The sequence below is a fragment of the Podarcis vaucheri genome (assembly GCF_965113315.1).
Source record: "Podarcis vaucheri genome assembly, chromosome: 1".
Lineage (NCBI taxonomy): Eukaryota > Metazoa > Chordata > Lepidosauria > Squamata > Lacertidae > Podarcis > Podarcis vaucheri.
In genome coordinates this window covers 16,905,342-16,923,596 of record NC_138759.1, presented here as the reverse complement: position 1 = coordinate 16,923,596, position 18,255 = coordinate 16,905,342, and the positions used below count along the sequence as shown (strand labels likewise).

Here is an 18,255-nt window from a genome sequence, read left to right as displayed (position 1 = left end):
TAATCATTGGCCAGCCTCCACCATCCTTTTCCATGGCCGCCTCTTTTTAGTCCTGTTCAATTCCCTGCATCTTGTGGGGAGTAGTTATTTGTTCTATTGTTACAGGATGTATTGCGTTCATCAACCTTTGCAATAACTGTTACTGAATCAAATGACAAATATATGTACTGCTGAAGACACCATGCTTGGAAATAAATAAAAACATTTTTTTAAAGAATTTCAGAGACAAAGGGTACAGCTCTGTGTCCCTGCTTTCATTCTAAAATTTGACAGTTTTAAGAGATCATGGAGGAGAGGATATAGGATTGCATATATGTGCTTAGCCTTGATAGTGAAGATTAAGGGTTAAGCTAAAGGCTTTACAGGAGAGGTGGCTATTTGGAAACTGAACAGAATACATAACTTCATCTAGTGCAGTTTATATTTGTTCTATAATGCACAAATCCAAAGATAACTTTCCAACTTAATACCAGTCAAATTTTGGGTAATGCCACCAGACTAATGATAGTTTAATGCATTTTGTTATTACTTCCTCCAGTAAACCAAAACTGAACATGGCTTTATATTCCTGCAGAATGTTGTTCATGAACTGCGGATAACCAACCAGGTAATCTACCTGAATCCACCCATTGAAGACTGCAGATACAAACTGTTCCAAGAACTGTTTGCTTGGAAGATGGTAATACTGTCACTACCTAGAATCCAAAGTCAGAGATATCAGGTAAGAATAAAGAAATACTACTTTTGAATCATAAGAATCTTGAGTAGATTTAAGTTAAATCTTTAAAAAATAAATAAATATCAAAGCTCCCATTGCTTTTAAATCAAAATGTGGTACATCTTCTGTTTTTCGTTAGGTGGGTGTGCACTATGAATTATCAGAAGAGGAAAAATTCTACCGTAATGCCCTGACACGGATGCCAGATGGCCCTTCGGCACTTGAAGAGTCTTACTCTGCAGTCATGGGGATCGTAACAGAAGTTGAACAGTACGTGAAGGTAAGAGAACATATTATGTTTCCTATTCCAGAGTTATTACATAACATTATTCCACGTGACAGTGTCTTGATCAAGAATATGGAATGATGAGTTATTTAACATTTGTTTAAAGTACGGTGTTTACAGTTTTGGTTACCAGTTCATAAACCCGAGAACTGGATATATCTAATAGCTTACAAATCCTTAAAATGAAAAATTTAGGTATTTCTTTTGTGTGTGCACACTCGATCTGTAGGTTTGGCTCCAGTATCAATGTTTATGGGATATGCAAGCTGAGAATATCTACAACCGCCTTGGAGAAGACTTAAATAAGTGGCAAGCACTCTTGGTTCAGATAAGAAAAGCCAGGGGAACCTTTGACAATGCTGAAACCAGGAAGGAATTTGGGCCTGTTATCATCGACTATGGAAAGGTAAACAACCTGAAGGAAAATAGATCTGATAGTAGAGATATAGAATTGTGGAGTTGGAAGGAAGCCCATGCAGGAATAATGTAGTAGATATCTCCTGCATTAATTTTCATTAAACGGTATCAAATAACAGACCACAAGTAGAAGGGGTGGGGGAATGAGTAAATAAACTTAGTTGGTCTCTAAGGTGCTACTGGACAATTTTTTAATTTATTTCTACAGTATATAAGAAACACAAGTTTGCAAATTATAAGATAGATGGCATAGAGTAAAATTACCACTATTTTAATTGTATAGGTACAATCGAAGGTGAACTTGAAGTATGATTCCTGGCATAAGGAAGTGCTCAGCAAATTTGGTCAAATGCTGGGCCAAAACATGACAGAGTTCCATTCTCAAATTTCCAAGGTAAGTTTGCCAAAATTCGTCCCACTGAAAATACCAAAGCAGAAATTTTTGCCAAATTTTTGCCCTAACCATAGATAGCAACACTTGCTTCTCTTCTCTCAATATGGGATGAAAGAGATTGTTCCATGTCAAAGCTTTCTTACTTTGGGACTCTTAGAGGGGGAAAAAACATGCGTAATAGTGGGATGTCTGAAGAACTGTGAGTGCCTGTATATGCCTGTATTAAACTAATTGGGTGTGATTGGCACCTCCATAGAGGCTTTTCTTGTCTTTTGAACAGGGCATCTAAAACTTACTCCCTTTCCTTTATGAGAGCATTTTTTAAAATTTCCTTTTTCCCATTTCTTAGTCACGGCAAGAGCTGGAGCAGCACTCAGTGGACACAGCTAGCACATCCGATGCCGTGACATTCATCACATATGTGCAGTCACTGAAACGCAAAATCAAACAATTTGAGAAACAAGTTGAGGTAAGCTTTCTACAACAGGTTTCTGCAATCAGTTTCAATGGAAAAGGCTTCATAACAGAGATAGGATCGGAAGATATGTGACCGAAGCCTGTTCCAAATAAAACATTGCTGTACATATCTCCTATTCAGGTTATGTGTCAAAATAAAATACCCTTTAAATTTAACAAAAAAACAACAACAACCCTACATAGTGACAGGTCTCAGCGCAACGGTAGCATCTGAACTTGGCACTTTTTGTTATAATTGTAACTTATTTTTTGGTGGCTGTAGCTCTACCGTAATGGCCAGCGCTTGCTTGAGAAGCAGAGGTTCCAATTTCCTTCATCCTGGTTGTACATCGACAACATTGAAGGAGAATGGGGTGCTTTCAATGACATCATGCGTCGAAAGGATTCTGCCATTCAGCAGCAAGTAGCAAACCTGCAGATGAAAATCGTTCAGGAAGATCGAGCTGTGGAGACTCGTACAGTTGACTTACTGACAGACTGGGAGAAAACAAAGCCTGTAACTGTAAGTCGTCTTCAGTACTCTGGCATTTTGACCCTCAAGTTGTCATTCCTTTGACACCTATGATTTCCTTTAGCCAAAACATGCATCTAGTGGTGCACTTAGCAGCTTGAGCACCATACAAATACTATCCTGCCTTAAGTCAGGCTGAGACCCACCAATTGAAGACCAGTGATCTAAATTATGTGTCCATTATGAATGCTTGTAATTGTGCTTAGCTGTCTCATTCACTAACAAACCCCAATGATACTTGGGACTAACAGGCTCAGCACGACTTGGAGAACTGGAGAATTTGGTGCTTTTATATTCCTTGACATCCAACTTAATGGGAAGTCTGAAAACGGAGTGCTTGTACCTCTCATCTGCAAAACTGGGATATGCTATATTTCAAAATAACTTAAAGTAGTCATACTCCATCTATAAAAATGAAATTTGGTACATGTAGTCAAAAGTGCCACCGTACATAACAGTGAACTCCACTATGCCTAGTCTGATGCCTAGTATTTCACTTCTTTCTTCAGGGCAACCTGCGCCCAGAGGAAGCTCTCCAAGCCCTTACCATCTACGAAGGAAAGTTTGGGAGGTTGAAGGATGACCGTGAGAAATGTGCAAAGGCCAAGGAAGCTCTAGAACTCACAGATACAGGACTTCTCAGTGGTAGCGAAGAACGTGTTCAGGTATGAAAATCTAGTAGCCGGACATATAAATTTCAGCAGCTGTATTCCGCAGAAAGACCTTTCCAGCTATGCTGATCAAAACCTACTAGAATTATTTGTCATATCCTGCTTTCCCCCCTCTAAAATTACCGATGTTTCGAACCATCTTTTGTCTCGTAGGTTGCTTTAGAAGAGCTCCAAGACCTTAAAGGAGTCTGGTCTGAGCTTTCCAAGGTCTGGGAACAGATTGATCAAATGAAGGAGCAACCCTGGGTTTCAGTACAGCCTCGCAAGGTACTTCAGCTGTATATATGTAAAGAACTTGAGGACCATAGCAAGAGAAATTGCAAATCTATCCTCTTCAAACCCTGTAAAACAGAAGCTAAAAATGTTCTGCCATATAGTCAGCGTTGACGTGGTTTGGCACATATTTGATAGCACTGATTAAACCTACACCCCAGGGACCTCAATCCTGTCCCATAGCATCCTGACCATCTCTGCACATCTCTGAACTACCTTGGGCATAGGAAGCTAACCTGTCAGTAAGGCAGAGAGACCAACCTACCAATGGCTACCACTGCAGGCTTCAACATTGGCTTCTTTACCTTTCTATTTAAATTAGCAGTGCAGCTCGTCGGCATTTGTAATCAAGGGGGAAGAATTTGGGGTGCAGAAAAGGATGGTGAGAATGTTGGATGACAGGGAGATTTAGGTTTGTAAGATGCGTGGGGGCATCTGCTACGACATTTGGAAGTCTTTGGAGGACTTTGGGGAGCTGCAGAGGGAAGCTCAGCAAAGGAGAAGCTGAAATTATGTTGTGAAACTCCCTGACATCTATGGATAAAGGGTGGTATACAAATTTGATAAATAATAATAAAATTGGGGGGCATGGTGGTACTGGTATGGAATTTGGGCAGGCAAGATGCAGAAAAGTAGCACATTGGGACCAGGTGGCAAAGGATATTTTAGAAGAATATGTAGAATGAGTTTATGAGGCTAGTCTTTTTTAGGGAGTCTTTGGGTGACTTGATAAAGAGCATAAAGAACAGCTTATGGGTTGGCATGCAGATGGGCTCTTGCCGTATCAGAAAGGAGAACAAGATAATAACTTGGTCAGTGTTCCTGGCAAGCAGGACTACTTGGGTGAGCCGTCCATTAATAAAGATGACAAATGGGTAATACTCAGCAATTTGCGCAGTCTGTTAACTTGTTAAAAGTTGCTCCCCATCTTCCTTATAGCTTCGACAAAGTCTAGATGGCTTACTGAACCAGCTGAAAAATTTCCCTGCTCGCTTACGGCAATATGCATCCTATGAATACGTGCAGAGGCTCCTGAAAGGTTACATGAAGGTAAGCTTGCCTATGAAAGACCTTTGGATAGAACATCGTGCTGATGCCTAACAAGACAAGTTTACACCTTTCCTTCATTTCCAACCCACTCAGATAAACATGTTGGTGATAGAGTTGAAGTCGGAGGCTCTTAAAGATCGCCATTGGAAGCAACTGATGAAGAGGCTTCACGTGAATTGGGTAGTTTCCGAACTAACCCTGGGGCAGATCTGGGATGTTGATTTGCAGAAGAATGAACTGATTGTGAAAGATGTGCTACTTGTAGCACAAGGAGAGATGGCACTGGAAGAATTCTTGAAGCAGGTAGCTATTGGCTTTTAATAAATACTTTTGCTCGTTCAATAACTTTAAATCTATATTTCCAGCAAAGTTCCCTTAACTCAAACAAAACCATTGTCACTGAAGGAAGACAAGTCCTGATGCAATGGTTGCTACTTATTTGTGACCCTGCATACTGAGGGAGTAAAGGGAAAGTGGCAGGAAGGCTTGCTGAAAAAGCCTAAGAGGCTTCCTTCAAGGAACACAGCCTTTTGCACTCAGGAGCGCTGGGGAGTTTTCTTCCTGAAGAGGAAGCAGCAACTTGCTGGCAATATTCTGTTCTTCCCAAGGAAGTCCAGTTTTTTAGAGGACAGTTGGTTAAACCTATGTCAGGCTGCAGGGTGTATTTCAAAAAGTTTTGTTCTTAGAAGCCGCTGTTGATTTTAATCATCTACGTATTGAATATTTTTGATCGATAGTGTTAACGTTTTATATTTTTGTAAACTGCTTGTCTCTATCAAGCAGTATATACATTTTATTAGATAAAGAAACAGCTAATTAACGTAGAATGAAATAATGATAGAATCAAAAGTGGAACCATTTGAACATCTGGCCACATTTATATGACAAAGGTCTTGCTTCCTGATGATCACTTGTTACATAAAGATGTTCTCTGGCTCTTCATCATCCGTTGGGCTATTTTTAAAGAAAAGCAGCTTTGGCCTGCCTGATTTTTTACCTTTAATCCTAAACATCACTGTACATTGTTTTCTGTAAAGATACGAGAAGTGTGGAACACCTATGAGCTGGATTTGGTTAACTACCAGAACAAATGTCGTTTGATTCGTGGTTGGGATGACCTTTTCAACAAAGTCAAAGAGCACATCAACAGTGTTTCTGCAATGAAGCTATCGCCATACTACAAGGTAGAACCCAGAATGTATCTTTTGCTCTTTGCATTTCTGTCTTTTAACGTATTTAGGAATGTTAACGCATATGCTTCAGTTTGCACCCTTTTGTATAGCTATGACTAACTAGCAAGCACTGAATACAATTATATGAGCTCCCTTACAATCCAGCCTGCTTTCTGAGATCATCTTGGTCCTAATTTCGCTGGAATTGCATTTAGTTGGCACTGGGCAGAGGGTGTTTTCGGTGTCTCGTGCCCAGGCTTTTGAACCCTCTCCCAAGAGAGGCTCATCTCAGCCCTTCTTAAATGCCCTTATGCTGGGTTGTTTTAAAACCTTCCATTTTAGGAAGGCTTTTGAGCCGTAAGTGTTTTTTGAGCTTTTACTGATCAGTTGGTTGTTCTGGTTTTTTATTCTGCTGGTCTTAGTGTGCTTTTTGATTATGCAATTTTTACATTTATTGTTAGACACTTTAAGCCCTTATTGAGGAAAAGGTGGTTATAAATTTTATTTAATATAGATAACACAGCTTAAATATAGTTGCATTGTGCTTTATTTACAATAAATGTGTAACTCAGTTACATAAATTAAAGCCATTTATTGATCTGTAGGTGTTTGAAGAAGATGCCCTAAGCTGGGAAGACAAACTGAATCGTATCATGGCACTTTTTGATGTCTGGATAGATGTCCAGAGGCGCTGGGTTTACCTGGAAGGTATCTTCACTGGGAGCGCTGATATCAAGCACCTATTGCCTGTTGAAACACAGAGATTCCAAAGGTAATGTTTTGTTCTTGAAGATAAATGTGAATGCAGGAATCTCTGTAACATCTTATTTCACCCAGGAGGCTTTTATGTATAAGTGTGTCCCTCCTTGGGGACATTGGCTGCTGGTGGTTCTGCTTTGTTTCAATGCTCTCTCTTCTTGACTTCACAGCATCAGTACAGAGTTTCTGGCCCTCATGAAAAAGGTGTCCAAATCTCCCCTGGTCATGGATGTTCTGAATATTCAGGGTGTACAGAGATCCCTGGAAAGATTAGCAGACTTGCTTGGGAAGATCCAGAAAGCTTTGGGAGAGTACCTGGAGAGAGAGAGAGCTTCTTTCCCTCGGTAAATAATTGATATTTCACTGCATTAGTTTTGTTCTATAAGCAAAGTCTGGCATTAATACATTGCCCCCCAGGCTTTATGTTACCTTATCATCCTGCATGTTCTAATCTTGTGTTTGACCAAAAAGTTAAACCACCTGTGCAGATTTTGGCTTGGAAGTCATTTGGATTGGGGACAAGCTTTTAAAAGAGAGTGAACGTTGCATTAAGATATAGCTAGAGTTATGTAAATGCCTTCAGTGTATTATAATGCAGCGAAGAGCTATACTTTATTAAATTTCTGTACCACCCTTCATCTGAAGATCACAGGGCAGTTTACGATTTAAAAACACAATAGTATATACCGTAATAACTAACAAAAACAATACCCCCCCCCCAGTATTATTTATTAAATTTCATTTGGGAGCCTTGGATTGAAAAGTTTTGTGACCTGACACAATACTGTATAGTAAGTGGATTCAGTAATTTGCGGTCTGGGCTTCCCATGTTGTCTTAGACTGAAACTAATTACCTACCTACTAACGGCAAATGTGAATATGTAAATACAATAAACAATGCTGTCAGCTTTATTATTTTATGTTCTGATGACTTCACCCTGGCTCTTCAACCAAGAAGAGTGGCTTACAAACATCAGTAGTAAGATGGGGCCCTGGTCTTAAGCCTACAACCTAAATGTGTGACCCCCCAAAAAATACTGGGAGGGAGGCAGGAAAAAAGTAAACTCGGACACTAGTTGTTCACAGTCAGAGACAGTAGTGCTTCAGAATGCCAGTCGCTGGAAACCACAGGAAGGAAGAGTGCTCTCGTGCTCTGGCTCTGCTTGAGGGTTTCCCATAGACAGCTGGATGGCCACTGAGAGCAGGATACTGGACTCGATGGACCATTGGCCTGATCCTCTTCTGTTAGTCAACAAAGGTGTTTGATCAACTGGAATGGAAAGAGTTGAAGGGGTTGGGGGAGCAAAAGGTTGCTGGTTTCAGCTAAGCTGGTGAAGTGGCCCCTTTAGCCTTCCTCTGCTGCATCCCGATGGAGTGGGAGCTCCCAGGTAACAGTTGTGGGAGGGAGAAGCCTGATAGAGCTGGCTTCTCAGCATAGCTGATGGCTGCCCTGTTTCCCTTCACTCCCTCTACTGCAGCCTAATGGAACAGCTCCCATCAGCTGACAGATGTAGCCTTCTATTGCTTCACTTGACAGTCCACATAGAAAAATCCTGGGTTTGTTGAGGGGTACTAGATGCTTGTCACTTTGCATTTCACTGTATCCCTTTTTGTTCATTAAAATGGCAAGCTTTCTTTTTTAGGTTCTACTTTGTTGGTGATGAAGACTTGCTCGAAATCATAGGGAACAGCAAGAACGTAGCTAAACTGCAGAAGCACTTCAAGAAGATGTTTGCTGGAGTGTCGAGCATCATCCTTAACGAGGACAGCTCCATTGTTCTGGGAATATCTTCACGCGAGGGAGAGGAGGTACAGTGAAGGGATACCTCACTCTTTAAAACAGGTGGGGAACCTCCGAACAACCAGGCCACCAGGAGCAATCTATGCCCACCTGCCCTACACCTGACAACAGGTGAAGGGCATGTAAAGGTAGGGCTTGGCAGGATCCACCAATTGGCTTTCCAAGAGCCCAAGCATCGGCTGGTTGTCAGACACTTAGGAAGTGCTGTTCAAGGGGCTCTGCAACTTCCTTTGGAAAGAAAAAAAAGGCTCTGTTCTTACAAGTATTTATTTTTTCCAATGGTCAGCAGGTTTGGAGTTACTGCATATCTGCTGATAGGTGGTAACTCCAAACCCTTTGAATCAGCTCTGTGTTCAAGTGTCCCGTAGTAAGCTTGGTCACACAGCCAATCCCTGCAGAAAGGAGGTTTAAAACAAGTTACTTCTTGTCAGGTGAATTCAAAGTCTCTGTTGCTTTAAAGCTCCACACAGGGCTATTCACGTCGCTGTGAAGTCCTCACATGTTGCAGATCTTCTGTCTCCCTGCGATGAATTTGACAAATGTGCAGACTGCTACATCTGGCCCACCAGCTAGAAAGATTCCCCATCCTAGCTTTTATGAAAAGAAAAAGACACCTAAACTTGATTTGTTCCCCCCTTCAGGTGCTGTTCAAAACTCCCGTTTCAATCACGGAGCATCCCAAGATCAACGAGTGGCTCACACTTGTTGAGAAGGAAATGAGAGTCACGCTTGCCAAGCTGCTTGCCGAGTCCGTCACGGAAGTCGAAATCTTTGGCAAAGCAACCTCTATTGATCCAGCTACCTACATCTCCTGGATTGACAAATACCAGGTATAGGTTTGTTCTCTTCAGCCTTCAGAAAATGCATTGTGCTTTTTGGGGAAGGAAAGGGAAACATCTGGCAAAAGCCAATGCCTATTTTTGTTTAATGCTCTAGGCCCAGCTTGTTGTCCTGTCAGCCCAGATTGCCTGGTCAGAAAACGTGGAGTCTGCTTTGAGTGGCATGGGCGGTGGCGGTGACAGCAGCCCTCTGCAGTCTGTGCTGACCAATGTTGAGGTCACCCTGAATGTGCTTGCAGACTCTGTGCTGATGGAGCAGCCACCTCTCCGCAGAAGGAAGTTGGAACACCTGGTAAGCCGCAGCCTTTGTTACGCTCTCTAGACGTCCCATCTCCAGTTGCTTTTAAACATGATGATGTTTCATGAAATAGTTGTTTTGATACTTCGCATTCTGAATTTCACCTTTTCTTTTTTCAAAAGATCACTGAGCTGGTCCACCAAAGGGATGTCACGCGATCACTGATCAAAAGCAGAATTGACAACTCCAAATCCTTTGATTGGCTGAGCCAGATGAGGTTCTACTTTGACCCTAAACAGACAGACGTGTTGCAGCAACTGTCCATCCAGATGGCCAATGCCAAGTTCAACTATGGCTTTGAATATCTTGGCGTTCAGGATAAACTGGTGCAGACACCTCTTACTGATCGATGCTACCTGACAATGACCCAAGCTTTGGAAGCCAGGCTGGGAGGTTCTCCATTTGGTAGGTTACTGTTTTCTGTATGCCCATTTCTCAAAAGCTTTCTTAATGCTGGAAACAAAAAATTGTGTGTTCAGGTAGCAAAGCGATTTTAATAGCTGCACAGATAATTTTGTCTTAACTAAAAGGATCTTGGGGTTTGCTTTAAGACATACAATACAGCAGTCTTGCTGAAACTAAACACATCTACTTAATTACTGGATAGAAGATCCCCTGCGAGTCTAATGTACAATGCCTTAGGGTTATAGTTTGGTATCGAGCTGGAATTCGAACTGCATCCTCCAAAGACAGGATTATAAGAAAATTGTATGGCTATAAAGTGGCAACAAGTGTTGGGCATGGCTGTTATTTAGAAGTGATGGTTAAGATGACATGAAATATGTCTCTTTTTTTATTTAATGGACAGGGCCTGCTGGAACCGGTAAAACAGAATCAGTTAAGGCTCTTGGTCACCAGCTTGGACGTTTTGTTCTCGTGTTCAACTGCGACGAAACATTTGACTTCCAGGTATGGTGGTTTCAACTATCATTATGCTACCTTGGAATACTGATCATAAATCCTGCAAGTTTCAAGTGTCTGTGTCTCCCGTACAGGGAAGCTATAGCTGGTTTCATTGGGCAGCCCTGTATTCTGAAGCAAGAGAAGGAGCACTTCTATGATTCTGTGTCTGTACGAAAGATTGGTACCATATAGGATGCCCTGCCCAATAATAGCAATTTCTGCCTCTCTAAAACTTAAGGGAAAATCCAGTCCCGTTTTACAACTGCTCAGTCTACTATTCTGCCGTATAATACTCCACAGCTTCTCAGTGTTCATTAACCTTCCCCATCCTTTTTTCAGGCAATGGGACGCATCTTTGTGGGTCTTTGCCAAGTGGGCGCGTGGGGCTGCTTTGACGAATTCAACAGACTTGAGGAGCGAATGCTTTCTGCCGTTTCCCAGCAGGTCCAGTGCATCCAAGAAGCCTTGCGAGAGCACTCAAATCCAAACTTGGAGAAAAGTATGTTTGATGCACATGCCCTGCTGCTAATTATTCATGTGTGGTATCTAACAGGATACAACTCCTGAAACAAACTGCCCCCCCCCCGACCAATTAACACCTCTCTTAAAATTGGACATTATAAACATGGGTTGTATTGCTGTGCTATATTTTTGCTAGCCCATTGTCACAGTGGCAACAGCCTCACATGCTCAGGGTGGGACAAGCACTAGAGTCAGGCAGGCAAGTGAGTGGGGATGGGGCAGAGGAGTGAGCAAAGCAATAGGGGTGGTGGGCCAGTGAGCTGGGCTTAGGGAAGTGGGACAGGTCAGCTGAGAGAGATGGGGTGGTGGGTTGAGTGAGAGGGGTGGCGCAGGTGAGCTGCAAAGGTTTGATGAGAAAGGGGATGGGCTATGGGGAGCAGGTGCTTGGACAAAGAGTAGGGGAAAGGAGGGGACTTTGGAGAGGAGGGAGGAGGAGAAGGGTGCTTGGAGACCTAAGCAAGCAAGAATCACCAGCCCCTAGTATTTCAATATAAGTGGCTTTTATTGTGAGAAGGTAAGGGATCCACAAAGAACAGAAGTCTGAGTAATTCATTCTTCCCTGTCTTTCCCTAAAGCCTAGGGTGGTTTATGTTTATGTGCTGCTTCTCTGAGAATTCTTTACCTCTTTGGGCTTTGGAAGTCTTAATTGCTAGCCTTGCTGACTTCCTTTCATGTGTACGTGCATACGCAAGTTGATTTGGTTAAGAACAGCAAACTGAATGACCAATGCTTGCTTCCAGCTTCCACCACCATTACCTGTGAGTTGCTGAACAAACAAGTGAAAGTGAGCGCAGATATGGCAATTTTCATCACAATGAACCCTGGCTATGCCGGTAGATCAAATCTCCCAGACAACTTGAAGAAACTGTTCCGGAGCTTGGCCATGACAAAACCTGACCGTCAGCTGATTGCCCAAGTTATGCTGTATTCCCAGGGATTTCGGACAGCAGAAGTGCTTGCCAACAAGATTGTCCCATTCTTCAAGTAAGAAACACTGCTGGTAGTAGAAGCACGTATCATGATTTGTTCTTAGAGCTGTGTGAATTCAGCATTAACCGGTCCAACCTGCTGCTGGCACTGTTATATTTCTGTAACTTAATTGTCAATTATTCTGATGCATCTAACTGTGCTTAGATCATTTCTCATGCAACTGTAGTATAACTTGCAAAAGCATCCAACACCAAGCCAACTTCAGCATTAATCAGTTGGTGTCTTTGGCTCCTTAGGTTATGTGATGAGCAGCTCTCCTCTCAAAGCCATTATGACTTTGGCTTGAGAGCTCTGAAGAGCGTCCTGATCAGTGCTGGCAACGTGAAGAGAGAGAGGATTCAGAGAATAAAACGGGAGAAGGAGGAGCGTGGTGAAGTGGTTGATGAAGGAGAAATTGCTGAGAACTTGCCAGAACAAGAGGTATAGCCTGGGTTTGCATGTGATGAAACTAATGTAAAGTACAGTTACATACGCAGAAGCTTTGAGACTACGGATGCACAAAAGGAGTGTAGTGTTAAATTGATTGTTTTCTTGCAGTAGGCTTTGGTAGAAGGCATCTGAATTGGTGTCAGAAGTGCTGCTGTTCATCATGAGGGTGAACAAACTTCATGTCCTCTCCATAGTATAGAATCTAAAATCTAAAGGAAACTTCAGTAATTGACACTGCATCATTCACAAAGCTTTTATTTCTTTACATTTTATCTAGCATGTAGATCTTAAGTATTTGTGCTTCAATTTTGCATTTTTATCTTGCAAACCACCCTGAGATTTTTGGGTGAAGGGCGGTATATAAATTTAATAAATAATAATAATAATTAAAAAATATTTCTGATGTAGGATCTCAATTTGATATTGTACCCAGAAGTATCACTTGAGTATTTTCATAATGCTTCTCACACGAGTTAATAAGCAAGTTGGTTTTTTTGTTCTTCTGTGTAGATCCTGATCCAGAGTGTCTGCGAAACAATGGTACCCAAACTGGTTGCAGAAGACATCCCATTGCTTTTCAGTCTCTTGTCCGATGTGTTCCCTGGCATTCAGTATCACCGTGGAGAAATGACTGCCCTGAGGGAAGAGCTTAAGAAGGTCTGTCAGGAAATGTACCTGACGTACGGCGATGGGGAAGACATTGGCAGCATGTGGGTTGAAAAGGTACGTTGCGTCAGTGCTCACTGCCAACAAATAGCACAAAGTTATGTGAGATCTGGCCACAAACACCCTTCTAGACATTTAAACAAGATAATTATATCTTCCTTGTATTTATATTCTATCTCCCCTCCATCATGGAACCCAAAGTAGTATACCTGTGGTTGCCAGGTGTCGCCCACCCAAGCACTGAGCAAACCCAGACTTGCTTAGCTTCAGCAAAGTGATGGCTTTACTTGTTTTTGGACCATGACAGTTGGACCCACCCAAAGCATTCTACATTAAGATGTTCCTCATGCAACACTTTGATTTTTCTCCATAGGTTCTTCAGCTCTACCAAATTACCCAGATCAATCATGGTTTGATGATGGTGGGCCCATCTGGAAGTGGAAAGACCATGGCTTGGAGAGTTCTTCTGAAAGCACTGGAGAGGCTGGAGGGTGTGGAAGGTGTTGCCCACATCATTGATCCCAAAGCCATCAGCAAAGACCATCTCTATGGCACTCTCGATCCCAACACCAGAGAGTGGACAGATGGACTGTTCACGCATGTCTTGAGAAAGTGAGTGTGTGCTATAAGTAAAGGTGTGAGCTAGAAATTTCTCCCTGGCGTAGGAAGAACTTGGGCTGGCTGGACGTTCTCTCACATGGCCCTACATTATTCCCTTGTCTAGGATAATAGATAACGTGAGAGGCGAACTACAGAAACGGCAGTGGATCATCTTTGATGGAGATGTTGATCCTGAGTGGGTTGAGAATTTGAACTCTGTTCTGGATGACAACAAGCTGCTGACACTGCCAAATGGAGAACGTCTGAGCCTTCCACCAAACGTAAGGCTAGCTACTTTTTTTCCCAAATAAGAAAATAAATCTACTTGGACAATATTGCCGGATTGGCAAAATTTCTGGTAATTTTGAGATGCTTGTGTCAGCCAGGAAATTAATTTTAAGGTGTTTCCAGCAGACACAGTTTGGAAGTAGGTTGTTACTCCCTGGTTTTGTCATGTTGCGCTTTGCCAGTTCCCATTAGATTATGAGGAACTGCCTTACTTAAAGGGCTGGCTATAAAATATTACTTGAGGTTTAACTTGTACCATTCTGATTGCAATGCTGTCTTAATGCTCCCAGTGGCCTCTTAACAGGCTAAGGTTAGTCAAAGGAGAAAACTCTTAGAAGTTAGACACAGCTGTGTCCTCAGATAATTTTGAGGCCGGCACTGGTTTCTAAGCCATCTTTCTGCTTTTTCCCATAGGTGCGCATCATGTTTGAAGTTCAAGATCTGAAGTATGCTACTCTGGCCACAGTGTCAAGGTGTGGCATGGTTTGGTTCAGTGAAGATGTTCTAAGCACTGACATGATTTTCAACAACTTCCTGGCCAGACTGAGGAGCATCCCTCTGGATGAAGGTGAAGAGGAAGCTCAGCGTAGGAGAAAGGGCAAGGAAGATGAAGGAGAGGAAGCAGCTTCCCCAATGTTGCAGGTATGGTTCAAGAGTATATAACATGAAAGATTGCAGTACCACCTTGCCGTGGGCACGCAGATTATTATACGAGTAGTTCAGCTCTATTTTGCCCGATAATGGTTGACGAAACGCTGTTTCAACAGATTCAGAGAGATGCAGCAACAATTATGCAGCCATACTTCACATCGAATGGGCTGGTGACGAAGGCACTCGAACATGCTTTCAAGCTGGAGCACATCATGGACCTCACTCGCTTGCGCTGTCTTGGCTCCCTCTTCTCCATGCTGCACCAGGCTTGCCGCAACGTAGCACAGTACAATGCCAACCATCCAGACTTCCCTATGCAGATAGATCAGCTGGAACGCTACATCCAGGTAATTCCCACAGCTAAGTAAATAAAAAGGAGGAAACTGTCAAGCTGCCAGCCTTGTGAATTAATCTTGCTGTTAATTTTCATGTGGCTCTCTTGTGTGGGATTCCCCTTTTTTCTGCACTTTTACTGATCAGTTTCTGAACTTTCTCAGCGATACCTCGTGTATGCGATTCTGTGGTCCCTTTGCGGAGACAGCCGTCTGAAGATGAGAGCCGAGCTGGGTGAATACATCAGGAGAATCACAACTGTGCCACTGCCTTCTGCACCAAATATACCTATCATTGATTACGAGGTAAAAAATAAACCTTTCCATTTTCTAAATGCCAGGCTTAATGTACTTATTTATTGATGCTATTTGCACAAAACTTAATCAATACAACAAAATAGATGATTTCATAGCCTTCTTCCAGAGACTTAGCAGCAACATATTTATTCAGTGCACTTACATTTTGTTTTTTTTTTTATAAAATTTTTATTGGTTTTACAAAGTTTTTAAATAACAAACAAACACTTAAAAAGACAAACATACACGTATAGTTTCATACCATATTTTCATAAACCTCTTTTCTTGGACTTCCCCTCCCCCCCCCTTTCTGCATCCCAATGTCCATAATTTTTAGCAACTCCCAATTGTTACTTCCAACCTCTGTCATCTTAGTCTTCTCTATTTTCTGGCCTTATGTCACTGTATCCCTTTGTCTCTGAAAACCACAACACTTTAACATTCATTAAGTTTATAATAGTCCTTAAGGTAGCTTTTAAATTTTCTCCAATCTTCTTCCACCGTCTCCTTTCGTTGGTCACGGATTCTGCCTGTCATCTCAGCCAATGTCATATAGTCCATCACTTTCATCTGCCATTCTTCCAGCGTGGGTAGATCTTGTGTCTTCCAATACTTCGCGATAAGTATTCTTGCTGCTGTTGTAGCATACATAAAAAAAGTTCTATCCCCTTTTGACACCAATTGGCCGACAATGCCCAAGAGAAAGGCCTCTGGCTTTTTAGGAAAAGTACATTTAAGTACCTTTTTCATTTCATTATAGATCATTTCCCAGAAAGCCTTAATCTTCGGGCACGTCCACCAGAGGTGATAAAAGGTACCTTCAGTCTCTCTACATTTCCAACATTTATTATCGGGCAAATGGTAAATTTTTGCCAGCTTGACTGGAGTCATGTACCACCTGTAAACCATTTTCATAATATTTTCCTTTAAGGCATTACATGCCGTGAATTTAATACCAGTGTTCCATAACCATTCCCAGTCAGCTGACATAATATTGTGCCCAACGTCCTGTGCCCACTTGATCATAACCGATTTAACTGTTTCGTCCTGTGTATTCCATTTCAGCAACAAGTTATACATTCTAGATAAAATCTTAGTATTGGGTTCTAGTAGTTCAGTTTCTAGTTTTGATTTTTCCACCTGGAAGCCAATTTTCCTATCCTGTTTGAAAAACTCCATTATTTGACGGTATTGAAACCAATTTTGTACTTTATGTTTCAGTTTCTCCTGGCTTTGTAGTTTAAACTTATCTCCATCCTGTTCCAAAATTTCCCAATACTTCGGCCATCCGACCTCCATATTGAGTTTCTTCACTGCTTTAGCCTCCACTGGTGAGACCCATCTAGGGGTTTTGTTTTCCAACAAATCTTTATATCTTGTCCAAACATTATATAGTGCTTTCCTAACAATATGATTTTTAAAAGCGCTATTAGCTTTATCATACCATAAATATGCATGCCAACCAAAAGCATTGTTGAAACCCTCCAGATCCAAAATGTCCGTATTCTCGAGGAGCATCCATTCTTTCAGCCAGCAAAAAGCAGCTGCCTCATAGTACAATTTTAAGTCCGGCAGGGCAAAACCCCCTCTTTCTTTTGCATCTGTCAATATTTTAAATTTAATTCTGGGCTTTTTGCCCTGCCAGACAAATTTCGAAATATCTTTCTGCCACCTCTTAAAACATTCCAACTTGTCAAGAATCTGCAAGGTCTGAAACAAAAATAACATTCTAGGCAATACATTCATTTTGATCACAGCAATTCGGCCTAACATTGACAATTTCAAATTTGACCATATTTCTAGATCTTTTTTGATTTCTGACCAACATTTTTCATAGTTGTCCTTATACAAGTTCACATTTTTAGATGTCAAATAAACCCCTAAGTATTTGACCTTCTTAACCACTGTCAGCCCTGTCTCTTCTTGGAATTTCTCCTTTTCCATATCTGTTAAGTTTTTTCCTAAAACTTTGGTTTTTTGTTTATTCAACTTAAATCCAACTACCTGGCCAAACTGTTGTATTATTTCTAAAACCTTTTTCGTACTAGTGATTGGCTCTTGTAAAGTCAAAACTAAGTCATCTGCAAACGCTCTTAACTTGTAATGTTTAGCTCCGACCTGCACTCCTTTAACCTGCTGGTCATTCCTTATCATATTCAGCAACACCTCCAGAACTGAAATAAAAAGTAATGGGGAAATTGGGCACCCCTGTCGTGTTCCTTTTTCTATCTTAAGCTCCTCAGTCACTACGTTGTTTACAATCAATTTAGCCTTTTGTTCAGAATATACTGCAGCCATACCATTCTCAAAACCTTGACCTACCCCCATCCCATGAAGGTTCTTCATCATAAAGCTCCAAGAAATGTTATCAAAGGCTTTCTCCGCGTCCACAAAAATCAATACTGCTTTAGTGTTTATATTCACCTCTAGCTTTTCCAAAATGTCTATTACATTCCTTACATTATCTGCCAGGTGTCTTTTAGGGAGAAAGCCTGCTTGGTTCTTATGAATCCTTTCCATCAACACTCTTTTAAATCTTTTTGCCAAAATGTCCGCGAAAATTTTATAATCCACATTAAGTAGTGATATTGGGCGGTAGTTCTTTAGTTGAGTCTTTTCAGTCTCTGTCTTTGGTATGAGTGAAATATATGCTTCTTTCCACGATTCAGGTGCCTTCTTTCCCTCAAGGATCTCATTGCAGACTTCTTTTAATGGTTGAGTCAACCATTCCTTCAACGATTTGTAATATCTAGAAGTCAGTCCATCTGGTCCTGGAGATTTGCCCAGTTGCATGTTCTGAATGGCGGCCTCTATCTCTTGTTCTGATATTCTCTGGTTCAGATCCATCTTACTTTGATGAGAGATTTTTTGTAATCCATATTTATCAAGAAATTTGTCTATATCTTCTTCA

The 18,255-nt window shown here is 41.5% G+C and overlaps 1 protein-coding gene across 1 annotated transcript in view; it reads left to right on the top strand.

Moving 5' to 3' along the window:
- Positions 1-18,255, top strand: part of DYNC1H1 (dynein cytoplasmic 1 heavy chain 1) — a 62,842-nt gene that overhangs the window by 15,461 nt on the left and 29,126 nt on the right. Inside the window, exons 11-37 of the mRNA XM_082216404.1 lie at positions 575-721; positions 858-998; positions 1,234-1,410; positions 1,705-1,815; positions 2,165-2,284; positions 2,555-2,794; positions 3,313-3,468; positions 3,628-3,741; positions 4,687-4,797; positions 4,891-5,100; positions 5,835-5,981; positions 6,575-6,741; positions 6,899-7,072; positions 8,372-8,537; positions 9,171-9,359; positions 9,466-9,660; positions 9,789-10,071; positions 10,475-10,575; positions 10,909-11,068; positions 11,832-12,075; positions 12,318-12,501; positions 13,021-13,233; positions 13,550-13,788; positions 13,901-14,057; positions 14,479-14,706; positions 14,832-15,062; positions 15,213-15,353. Of these exons, the coding sequence (XP_082072530.1) occupies positions 575-721; positions 858-998; positions 1,234-1,410; positions 1,705-1,815; positions 2,165-2,284; positions 2,555-2,794; positions 3,313-3,468; positions 3,628-3,741; positions 4,687-4,797; positions 4,891-5,100; positions 5,835-5,981; positions 6,575-6,741; positions 6,899-7,072; positions 8,372-8,537; positions 9,171-9,359; positions 9,466-9,660; positions 9,789-10,071; positions 10,475-10,575; positions 10,909-11,068; positions 11,832-12,075; positions 12,318-12,501; positions 13,021-13,233; positions 13,550-13,788; positions 13,901-14,057; positions 14,479-14,706; positions 14,832-15,062; positions 15,213-15,353 (4,746 nt within the window). The remainder of the gene's footprint in view (positions 1-574; positions 722-857; positions 999-1,233; positions 1,411-1,704; positions 1,816-2,164; positions 2,285-2,554; positions 2,795-3,312; positions 3,469-3,627; positions 3,742-4,686; positions 4,798-4,890; positions 5,101-5,834; positions 5,982-6,574; positions 6,742-6,898; positions 7,073-8,371; positions 8,538-9,170; positions 9,360-9,465; positions 9,661-9,788; positions 10,072-10,474; positions 10,576-10,908; positions 11,069-11,831; positions 12,076-12,317; positions 12,502-13,020; positions 13,234-13,549; positions 13,789-13,900; positions 14,058-14,478; positions 14,707-14,831; positions 15,063-15,212; positions 15,354-18,255) is intronic.